This window comes from Podarcis bocagei (genome assembly GCF_964188305.1).
Source record: "Podarcis bocagei genome assembly, chromosome: 2".
Lineage (NCBI taxonomy): Eukaryota > Metazoa > Chordata > Lepidosauria > Squamata > Lacertidae > Podarcis > Podarcis bocagei.
In genome coordinates, this window is record NC_138126.1 from 55720432 (window position 1) to 55732916 (window position 12485).

A 12485-nucleotide genomic window follows, 5' to 3' on the forward strand; every position below is an offset into this window, starting at 1 on the left:
ATGTTTTTTTTCTCTTTAAACTCAGGAACTTCTTTGTGTTTGGTCAGACAGACTTAAGGTAGTGATTGCATAAATCCCTTTCTCCCAGGGTAAGGGAACAAGACTGCATAGTTCCTTAAAGACTTTTAAAAAATTCTCTGGGGCCTTTTGGATAACTTCTGCTGAACTGCAGGACCTGGACCAAAAGACAAAACTTTAAACTGAACAGCAATTTGCTTAGCTGCTCAGACCCACATGTTGTCTTTTCTTGCCTTCCCACTTGCAAAAAATAAATCACGCTCAAGATCTCTGATAACTTGATTCTTAAGAAACAAAAGAATAGGCAAAAGTAAATAAGCATGCTAAATTTACATAATATGTGAAAAGCACATATCTGGTTTTCTTTACCGCTGCATGTCTTTTTTTTGTACACACAATACATACTGCGGTTAATGAACATATAAAATGTTTTATTACTTACCATTGTATCTCTGCTGTTCGCTGCAGTACCAGTACATCTCCCAATGATTTTATCAATGCATTTTTTGTGAATAGCAGCATTACATTCTTCAGAAGAGCAACCGGAATAGAAAGATACAGGCAGTTAAGTTCCATGGAGGGAGATATATATAAATAAAGTATTCTACACAAAAATGTTATTTTCTCTGATTTTCATTTATCAGTTGTATGATAGTTACAACTTTATATACATCAGTAGAAATGATACATTGGAAAGCTTTTACTATTAGGGTTCAATTTTAAATATATCTGTTAGCATTTTAAGGTATCACAAGATGCCTTCTTGTTTTTCTGTGACAAAAAAAATAAAAGGCCCTTTTGTTATCTGGAAAATGGTAGCCCTAGACAAGCGTAATATTTATTTATTAAAAAAATATATTCATACCACTATATCATAAAAAATCAAAGTAGTTTACAACAATATCTTGATATAATTTTTAAAACTACATAAAATTTTAAACCAGCATCAACTACAGGAACATGTTTTCTTAATTGCCTGCACAAGCCTGTTAGCACAGAAATGTTTTCAGCAGGTGTTTAAATGTTAAAACAAAAATGAATAATTAGGAACTGCTGCAATTTAATCTTATTTATTCAGCTACTTCTATAGCACCCTTCACCCAAAATGGCCACAGGGTGGTTTACAAACATAAGGTAACAAGATAAACAGAAACATTAAAATAACTCTCATAAACCACATAACAGCATTGTAAAAATGACTTAAATGATCAGCCTCTAAAAGCCTGACAGAAAAAGTAGTGTTTTACCTGGCATCTAAAAGAATAGGTTACCTATAGTGATTATCAACAATTTGTACTACATCTACTAAAGTTTCTCACCGGCTATTACCACTCAAGAATAAAAGACAATGCAATAAACTTACGTCTACATTTATATCCCTGCTTGTTTAGGCCCCTGTAAAGGAAATGGCGGGAGGGTTTAGTCACAAGCAAAACTTATAAAACATAATATATTCAGACATACAAGTTGTTTTATCAGCCCAAGGTCTTATTAAGAATATGCAGCTGATCCCACTGAAACATTTGAATCTTTCTTTTCCTAGAGAAGTCACAATACACTTTTGAAGTAGGGAAACATCAACCTGCTGTTAATACCTAGCTATGCATTTCAAAGTGGTCCCAGATGGGAGAAGCTGTCTTAGAAAATGGAGGCTGTACCCAAGTGGATGAGAGAGAACAGTCAAGCTGAAGAAGTCAGCTGCCACAAACTTTCAGAACACCGTATGAAATATTAACTGCACATCAGCAGAAGTGATTGGATTTGATTTCTAGATTTTGTAGAGATGCTTTTCTTGTTTGTGCATCTTGTATACCACTCTGATGACTTCATGATGAGAAGCAGTGTATGAATTTGTCAAATAAATAAACTGTGGTTCTGATTGGACGTTCCCCAAACAGGTGCCCCCTGGATGTTTTGGGTGGACGTTGCCGTCCAAAGCATTTGGAAGGTACAAGGTTGGGGAAGGTTGTTGATGAAATCCATCAGTGGTTGATGCAGGGGTTGTTGGCTGTTTTGACGTGGTTCTGAAGAAGCCCACTTAAGCCATCCTTGTAAACTGTTAAAAAGCTCATTTTCAGGTCAGAAAAAAAGAATCTTCAGGGTTTCCTAGAGGCAGTCACTCTATGGAAAACTAATACTAGAGTAGTATTCAAGCTAACAGAAGAAAATGGTAAAACTGAATCCGTCAGTTCTTGCTCTAGGCCAGAGCTGTGTGCAACATATAGATAAAACACAGACAATAGCTCTCACCACACAAAATCTTTACAGACAGAGCAAAATGTAGGTTGCCCAAAGAAGGTGGCAATGAACTCATGGTTTTTGATGTAGTGGATCTTGGCCTGTTTGATTGCTCCTCTCCTGTTCATAGTCACAGTTCCTTCATCTTCTCTCATTGATTGCTTGCTGTCTGGAAGCAAAGAAATGAAACAGTGAAATTTGTATTTATAAAAGGAATAACTGTTTCATTATTTAGTTTAACGGGTACATTTTAACTTAGTGATAAAACACTATCACTAAAAAAAGAAGAGCACATGCTTGTTCCTTTCCTTCGACTGTCTTCTGTCAAGTGCTGCTGCAGTAATATAAAAATTAAAATGAACTGAAGATATGGAGCGTGTTAGAAAAACTCAGCAATATAGAAATTCTATATCAGATAGCAGGCACTCTAGCCACAACTACAGTGCTGGGGGGAAAGGCACAAAACCCTAACCTTTCCCCTATTTCCATGCTGACCACTAAAACTTAATGATCTGAACACATACATCCTTTTTGCATTTTTTTTCTGTTCCGCCAAGGCACCCAAGACAGTTTAGAATATCCAAATATTACCATGAGCAAAAAGGTACACAATATTTGTTGGCCAACTTCCGGAACCAAACTACTGTGAAGCTATACCTTTAAAAGGCTGGAATTAGGTTAATGAATACATCATTTTTCTTTTATTCTGGTATAGAAATGCCCTTTCAGTACACAAAGGGAAATCAAATGATTTTATTTAGGGCAGGCTTAGGGAACCTGCACCCTGCCCGACCCACTATTCAGCTTGAGACTCTTTCCAGCAGACATGCACTTTTGACTGCTTTTGCCTGGTGGCACTGTGGTATTGACTTATGCTTCTTGCTTGCCTGTGTAAACTATAGAAAAATGTGTATAGATATATTCACGTGTGCAGAAAGTCTTGATTTCTGTACATGGCTGGAATGTTGCTTACTGCATACAGATAAGAATCACAGCCATTGCTCTGCTGCCCACTTCTGCTTCTGGTCCCACCCAACACAGGCATACAAAAGATTTCTCACAAGTTTCTATGACCTTTGGGCTGAAAAAAGTTCTCCACCCCCGATGCAGAAAGTCTGTGGAAGACAGAGGAGGAGAAAATAAAGGTGATGGAAATGTGAGCTAAAATCACTTGAAAATGCAACCAAGAGATTGGGCACAATTTCTGTTTTCTTGTGCAAAGTGTTTGTAGTTAGGCAAGAATATGAAGAATGATGCTTGGATCCAAAACAACTTACTCTCTGTGTAGGGGAAGTAATGACACCACAGTGCCTGGCACTAGTATATTAAAAGAAGGGTGTGTGTGTTTTAATAAGCATGATGGCGCTGCTTCTGGTAGTATTAGTTCAAACTGATGGAATTAGGAAATCATTTCTCTGTAAATACACAAGAGTAGTAGTTTTTTAAAAAGTGTTTTGTTCCCCTGCAGTTTTATTTTAAGCAAATATTGAAGGACTTGGCAAATGCACTGACTCAACATGCAAAATTTGCCCCGGCTTCCCTCTGCTTGGTCTGCTATCTTTTCTCTCCCACATCTCCCTACTCCTTATTATCCCCACATGCACAAAACATGTACAGCAAAGTGCCAAACTAATCTGGTTTCGCTGTGTGTAATGTGTTCCTTTAGCAATAGGGGGGAAACAGTTAAATTGTGGATGTGTCTCAAAGACAAGGGGAAATCCCCTTTCTGACCTTTTCAATCTTCCGACACAAGTGCTGTTTCCTCTTGTGCAATGGAAAGCTACAAACAACCTGAATTTGATGAGTTTCCCGTTAAAAGAGTATCAGTACATAGACACCATTTTCTCTATGGCTTACTCAGTTTTAGCACTCTGTCTTTCTCAAAGTGAATGGAACAGCAGCTAGTTTCTGTGAACTCTGAGGCCTGGAAGACAGGAGCAAGATACTAACCAGTACATTTGCAAGTCTGGAAAATTATTCCAATGTTTCCTTAGTTTTTGAAATCTCAAACTGATCTCAATAAATACATGCTCCACTTAAATCTAGCAAATGTGTTTAGGACCAAGATAAAAGTTCAAGCTGTTTCATTTCTCCATTGCAGCCCAGGAATTACAAAATTATCTGCTCTGGTGACACATTTTTTGGAACAATCCTGGTGCTCGAAGGTGTGCTTGCACTGTAACAAATTCACTGCAACACTCCAAGCAATTCCTGTGAGCCCCAAGTCCCCCTCTGCCTCCCTTATATCCAGTGCTTTCTTCAGGCTCTTCCCCAAGCTGTTACAATTCAGAGCATCAAGAGTGATGTGGGCTGGAGTCTTGTAGAAGAGAAGACCAGCAGCTGATTAAGGAGGAGCGGAGGGCCCTGGATTATGTGGAATGGCTGAATGCTTTGCAGCAAGCCTGCCTGAAGATCAGGGGATGAGAGCTGAATGCCAGTAGGGATCTCTTCTGTATGCTGAAAGGAAGGGTAAAGGTAAAGGTACCCCTGCCCGTACGGGCCAGTCGTGACCGACTCTGGGGTTGTGTGCTCATCTCACTTAAGAGGCCGGGAGCCAGCGCTGTCCGGAGACACTTCCGGGTCACGTGGCCAGCGTGACGAAGCTGCTCTGGCGAGCCAGCGCAGCACATGGAAACGCCGTTTACCTTCCCGCTATAAAGCGGTACCTATTTATCTACTTGCACTTAGGGGTGCTTTCGAACTGCTAGGTGGGCAGGAGCTGGGACCGAATGACGGGAGCTCACCCCACCGCGGGGATTCGAACCGCCGACCATACGATTGGCAAGTCCTAGGCACTGAGGTTTTACCCACAGCGCCACCCGCGTCCCCCTGAAAGGAAAGATACTGCTTCCCTAAGTTTTTCTTTTTACTCTTTTACAAATGTATGCATCAAGTGTATAAAAAGTACATCTGGAAAAGAACACAGAGCAGAAGTAGGAAAAGTAAGGGTGTCAGGGAAAGAAGAAGTGACAGAGAGCTCTGTTGCAAAGGAAGGAAGTAACAGGAGGAACTGCAGCTACTAGTCAGAATTAGATTTTGTATGTGGCTCGTAACATTTGAAACTTATAAAATGCTTCTGAAATACCAATTATATTTAACAATATATATGCAAAAATGATGCTCTATTTAAAAATAAATTACTAGAATTAGAAAGAGAACCGTTTTTGAAGCAACTAGTCAATTCATCTGGTTGGTAACCAGATGAATCATAGAATTGTAGAGTTGGGTCATCGAGTGCAACCCCCTGCAATGCAGGAAAACTCAACACACTGTCCCCCATCCTATTTGAAACCATACTGGAGCCTGCTTAGCTTTGCAAACTGTACTAGCAGTTTTACTGCTGCACCACTGGCCAAATCAAAGTCAAAGGAGTGGCAATAACTTTCTCTCTCCCAAAATCGAGATGTTTTATTTTCCACATTTTAAAAGAAACATTTTTTACAATACATCCACATATACACATCAGGAAACTGGTGTAATACTAGATGTTGCTGGAAGTTGCATGTATTTGCTAACATCACAAAGTATCACTTTCCCTTCAGTAAAGTGAGTGCTTTGTATGTAATACACTGACTGCAATCTATGCATAATGCTAAGCCATATTTTAGCGCTATGTAAATGAGATGCAGAACGCAATGCACTGGGCTCACATGCTCTTCCCGTTGACGGCTTGTCATGTTATATGGAAGAGGAACCCAGACTTACGACAAACTTGAGGAAGCTTCAAAACAAGCCCACAGGTTTGAAGGTGGCTTGTGTCGAAACTTCCCAGAGCTTAAGGCAGGATTTCTGGTTCAGGCAACATGACACTAATGTGAAAGGGACTCTAATGACTGCAGAAATCCTCCTGCTGGTCATGAGGGAGGAGGAAAGGAAAAGTGGCAGCTCATCTAGCATTAAACAATGGTGTAGTGTTATGTATGAATGCAAGGCACCAAAAAGGTCTGCATAATGCAGTTCTAGGAAGAGGGTAGGAGCAGATTCCTGCATACTTGGGGAGATGGATTCCTGAGGTATGCAGGAAAAAAGATAATACCGAGCTGCCCAGAGGCTAGCAAGAGCAGGGACTGTACACCTCTTTCCCCTATAATTGAGGGATCAGCTTTCATCCAGTCAGAAATGGGAGGTTGGCTGAAGTGAATAAAGTGGCTTGGTGCTTGCTCCCCTTCAGCCTGGGAGCTTGGCCTCAATAATTCCCCATTGTCATTTAAAGGATCACAAGGGAAGAACTGGTATTGGAGGTCATACATAGAATCCCCCACCCTCATAGGCATTCTGAAGCCCAGGTGGGCTATGGAATCTGTCGCCAGCACTATGGACCAATCCAGGAAAGGAGATCCATGCTCAGAATTATGCATCTCCATGCATAGTCACTCAGTCAGATGTTCATACAAATGAACCAAAACGTGCACAGGTGGTCTGTAAACACTACATTGTTTTCAATGGGATGCACATTCAGATCTGCATTTGGATGCAATTCACAAACGTAATTCCTGATCCACTAAGTGACATGCCTAGCAGAAGTTGTCCTCTATATTTAACTGAATCAAGGATAGGAAGCATCTGGAACAAAGTGGAAGGAAAAATTACCCTTTTTGCCCTACCCCTCATCCTCCCCACATTCTATTTTTATGAAGCTACGAAGATGTGGACAACTTTTAGCAAAATCTTGCATTTTTAAAAAATGGAAATCTATACTTCTTACACACTATTTAGGGAATTCTGCCATGTACAGCAGTCCAAGTGATAGCAACTAGCATGAAAAAATTGTGGAAAGCTGTCAAAGGCTATAAATATTAGAACATGCCACCAAGCTTTCACATCTTACCAAACAAAGGAAAAACCTTTGCTCAGACCTCTTGCATAGTTTCCATTGAAATGAATGGGGGTAGTGAATGAACAGTGCAAGAAAGCTACAATTCCCATTAAGAGTTTTAACAGATGGAAATATTGCCAGTTATTGCCATTTACTGTAGGTCCATTAAAAAGAAATTTAGCTATGGAGAACATGCATACGTATTAATACAATCTATAAATCACACAGAAACAGGCAACACTTTTCAGATAACTCTTTCCTGCATTAACCTGCAGTTAATGAGCATTCGATTATCCATATAATCTTCCCCACCCACTGAAAGTGCTAAAATACTTTGTTCCCTATGGAAACTACCTATTTTTAAAAGAAAGCAATTGACAAACCCTTCCGTTTTATTGCTGAAGTCCGCGGCATAATTCCAGAAAGAGAAAGCTATTCTTGCTGCCTCCAAAGCTGCTTGACACAGAGAGTGAGACACTCAGTACGAAAGTAAACCAACCACTGAGGTGCTAAGTTCTGTGACTGGATAAGGTCAGTAACTTCATTAAAATAAACAAAGAAATTGGCAACCAGTTCTGCTTCTTATAAGCATCATTTTTATATGGGGGGGAGGGGAGAAGACTCATTTGTGGGACCCCAAGTCTAGCGTTCAACCATCTTCTACCCCTCAATTCCAGGAATGATGGCATATTCTTTCTGCTCTCATATGGAGAAGAGAATTTAATCTAGGGCACATCAATTTGGAAACATGCCATTTTAGTTCAATGACAAGCGAATTGCTCTGTACATCATGAAATGATGGAAGGAAACTTCTCATATACCAATAGAGGCTTGGGTTAATAACATCTGGAGCATTGTCTATCAGAATGCCTCACATAACATCAGCAACTAATCAAAGGCATCTCCAAAAAAGATAGCTTTGAGACAATCTGGTCTCTCTTTTTCTCTTTTATTGAAGAGGAACAGAATATTTTAATGCCACCATCATCACAGAACTGTCTGTGGAGAGGATATATTGATTGAAAACGTATTGTATAGTAATTGTACTATAACTTTTGAATAACTGTCTTAATTTTTTTTTAATGAAATGTGTGCAGCAAGCTGTGTATACCACTGATTAGGTGAAGATCCTTAGCATGTAAGAGTGCCATGTGTGCATTGGAGATATGTGCAGGGAGCTCCTAGAGCAGATGTTTTGTGAAATTTCTTGCCATAAACTTGCATAATAAATTACAAGTACTATATATGAGAATATTTTCTTATTTTTATGCTTACACGTTCCAATTCTTAATTTACCCCCACATTTGAAAACTAAGGCTACAACATTTAACTGATTAATTCATCAACGAGGAACCTCTGGCTTGTGGGCCCAGCAAAGGTCCTAATTAGGCACACAAGGTAATTTCCCCCAAGACATGCCCACCTGCCCCACACATAGGGGCAAGTAAAGATGTGGCCTCTTGCAGTCCATATGCCAACCATATGACCATCATTGCCTGCAATCCCCCAAGGCTTTGCCTGCATAGTCAGAAATCAAACCATGCAGGCAATGGGAGCAGGCTTTACAGGTAATGATTCATGGTGCCTGCAACCCCTTGAGAATTTCTTTGTCCATGTCGCTTGCAATCAAATGGGCAAAAGAATACACTTCACAGGAGATCATGGTACCTCAGGTGACTGACAAGTAAAAGATGTGCTTTGGTAGTTTACCCACTGAAAATTCACCAAACTAGTGAGCTTTCATGAGCAACCATGATGAGCTAAAATGAAGAGCAGCAGTAGAAATGTTCATCCCCTGTGCAACCTCTTGAGGGTGGCAGAGGATCAAAGTGACTTCTTTTGCTGAAGCAAAGTGTCTGCCAGTGCACTTTCAGGTAACAAGAACACTTTGATAACAGTCTGAGGAACACCTGTGGTATAGAAAATGAATTTTCAGCAACGCTTATGAAGCAGAAGCTTCTGAGTTTGTGTGCCAGATGACCTCAACACGTAAAAGGGGTGCATAAGGTGGTTAAGAGTCCCTATCAGCTGGCCTCTCACCACATCCCATGGCCAGTCACCCATCCATCAATGCTCATGCACACATCAGAAGGGCATCTACGCACATTTATGTGCAACCTTGAAAAGTACTTTATATTGACTTACATCATCATTCCACCTAGCTCAGCTTTCTCTACAATGACTGGCAGCAGCTCTCCAGGTTTTCACACATTGCCAGCCCAACTTGGAGATGTTGAGGACTGAATTTGGGACCCTCTGCATGAAAAGCAAATGCTCTACCACTAAGCTATGGCCCCTTGCATGGAGGAATGCTCATGTGAGTATGTGCCCAGAGCCTCTTCTCACACATGTCTGACTTGGGTGAGGCAAAGAAGCTCATACTCTTCCCCTGGCAGCCCTCTGAGATGCCCCCAAACTTTTTCTGAGGGTTGGGGAACCTCCCATTCAATCTGGGAAGATCTCCCCTTCCTCAGCTCCCATGCCACAACTCACTCCATTCCATAGGCTATCCCAAGAGGCTCTTCAGGGGACTTAGGAGGCTGCTGGAGGGAAGGAGGAACAGGGAAGTCACCTTCCATTCTCACATCTCTGGATCCAAGCTAACGTCATCAAATCTAAAGTTAATGTTTACTATATATTGGATAATAATGATACTGAAGAATAATAATATTAATATTCACCCATTTCCTTACCTCCATCTTCTAGAAAATATTGTACAGCCATCAATACTTTCCCTTGAGGTTGCAAGTCAAGCTAAGAAGAAGAAAATCAACAAATTACCTTCCAGTTACACTAAAATTCCTCAAAATAAAAAAAATTCCTTCCAGTAGCACCTTAAAGACCAACTAAGTTAGTTCTTGGTATGAGCTTTCGTGTGCATGCACACTTCTTCAGATACACCCTATCTGATTCTTCAGATATCTGTGTATCTGAAGAAGTGTGCATGCACACGAAAGCTCATACCAAGAACTAACTTAGTTGGTCTTTAAGGTGCTACTGGAAGGAATTTTTTTTTTTTACTATGGCAGACCAACACGGCTACCTATCTGTAACTAAAATTCCTGCAACCATCTTGTTTTACATTCTGAAAATATCACATGAAGAGGGGCAAGTCACAGTTGAAAACTACTTTCCTTCTCTCTCACATCTATTTCACAATGAAAACAATGTTGATACTGTTAGTTTCTTACTTATTATGGAGTCACCCCACATTTCATTTATCGTCAGCTGAATGGAAACAAACCATACAAGGATTGTCTGGCTGTATGGAAGTTCCACATCATTTGCATTAACCCAAATACCACCAATTCCCACAGTTTCCCACTGACAGCCTCTCTAAATAAACAGAACATCATTTGAGCTTTGCCCAGATTTATGGACTACCAGGTTACAACGCCACCCACTGCTGGCAAATTCACTTTGGGGTAAATTATCAGCCTCAGATCCACTAGCCCACCAGCACTTCATCTGACAGATTAAAATCCTGAGGGCACACGTCACAATTGCAAGGCCCATCAGTTTATCACATATTAGCCTAATCTTTTCTCTATCCCCGTCAGGGATACAGAACAAGGTTGTGGAAATAAGACACAGTAATGACATCAAGGACATGAGGCACATTGAAGCACACATTATGTTCCTTTTCTAAGGAGCATTCCCATTTTTTGAGAACATGAAGTTCTGCTGATAATTATCTTAACAAGTGAAAAATTCATATGCTATGAGCATGTGGTCCTTTAGAGATCTGGTTCTAAGCTGTATAGACCTAGGGTAACACAGTATAAAATAATTAATCACATGGTGTCATACTCACCCAGAATTCTGCTTTCCCATTGCCTTTCTTACATCTTTCAGCCAAAACAGATACACCCACAGTCACCTCAGATAATGGGTCTTCTGCTGCTTTCATGAGAACAATCTGAATGACGCGGCCTTCATAAATGTGGGCATCAAATGAAGATTTCCAGTCTGGGTACATAGTGGGTTTCTTTTGAATCAAGGTTTTGCCTCTCTCTGGAAATGCCACAGAAAAGGCATAAATGAAGAGTTGCCAGGAAAACACTAAATTTCACAATCACAACCAATAGACGATTTTAATTTTATTAAAACTATAGCCAGGAAATAATCTCAACAATGTTAAGATAACAAGGAAGGATTTTTTCCAAACACATCAACTGCAATAACAGCCAATGAACATTGAATAAGTCTTATTCTAGTCATTGCTTAGACTGCCTTATCCCTAGGGTCCCCAGCCCATTGCCCCAATGGAGAACGCTGGCCCTTCTCATTGTTGTTTAAAAAGTTTATTTTCCTTTATTGTGCTTTGGGTGGCACTGAGCTTCTAGGAAAACCAAGTACAGGCCTCCAACCACATCACCCCTCTTCCCTTCCCTACCCCAGAATGGCACTGGGACCCATATGGGATGTTTTGTATGTGTTGATGGATTTTGCCTTCAACATGTGTGTTGCTTTTTGGGGTACATGGGTGGGTCTCACTTGTTTGACTTCTTCAGTAGAGTTTGCCTGTTTTTTGTGCCTTATGGTGGTGAGTGGATTTCCCCTGATTTTCCCAATGCCCCCACAGCTTTTCCAGATTCGGGGAATTGCCAAAATTGTTTAGCTGCTTTGGGGGGTGGATGTGTGTTACTTCTGTGAAATGGGTTATGTGGTTGTGCTTTGGGGCACGGGAAATGTCTGTTTTGAAAGTTGGGATTCAGAGCCAACTTCTCTCTTATAGGCATGCTTTCCCTCTCTCTTTTGCAAAGTTATTTGTCCTCCATGACAGCAAAGATCCCTTGGGCAGCTTTTCTGTGACTAGATAGATGCCCAAGGGCAGCCATTTTATAGTGGTGCCCACAAGAGTTTCTCAGATTTCCAAATGTGGCCTAATATACAGGCCCAATTTTGGCAACTGTGTTAGTTGACCCATGATAAATAGCTGAATCTCTGTAAACTGTATGGAGAGTGATTGGTTCCTTAATATTCTGACATAGGATTTAAGTTCAGAGTTAAGTTTATGTTTATCCAACAGCTGTTTTGTTTGATGCACGTCTCTCAGTATGATGGACTGTCCAAACAGTAGTAAAGAATAGCACCTCAGTTTGGCTTTATTAGGTAAGGACTGCCAAAACCAACATTATAAATTAGGTATTTGACAAGCAGGCTGATGTTAGCTTGCCAAATGTTCACAAATAGCCACCTGAGGATATTCTGCATTCTGCAGACTTCTGCTTTATCTCCTCTGCTTCTGCCAAAAAGCTTTTACCTGGTCTCAGAGATCCTTTCTAGTAACAGCTACTCAGAGCAGATGTTTTCAATTAATGAAAAGTGAATCCCAGAGCTCCCCACCTCCACCCTTTCTGCAATTTTGTTGTGGCAACTTCTATCACAATGTCCTCAGCCTATGAATTTC

The 12485-nt window shown here is 40.5% G+C and overlaps 1 protein-coding gene across 3 annotated transcripts in view; it reads right to left on the reverse strand.

Annotated features, from left to right (window-relative positions):
• The window catches only part of PRKCD (protein kinase C delta), a 54029-nt gene that overhangs the window by 12275 nt on the left and 29269 nt on the right, over positions 1–12485 (reverse strand). For 2 of the 3 annotated variants that reach the window (XM_081185150.1, XM_081185151.1), the window contains exons 3-7: positions 10887–11086; positions 9754–9826; positions 2269–2425; positions 1382–1413; positions 461–546 (exon numbers count right to left, since the gene is read on the reverse strand). In XM_081185150.1, coding sequence (XP_081041276.1) covers positions 461–546; positions 1382–1413; positions 2269–2425; positions 9754–9826; positions 10887–11086 — 548 coding nt within the window. The remainder of the gene's footprint in view (positions 1–460; positions 547–1381; positions 1414–2268; positions 2426–9753; positions 9827–10886; positions 11087–12485) is intronic. The other variant, XM_081185152.1, reaches the window with a different exon arrangement.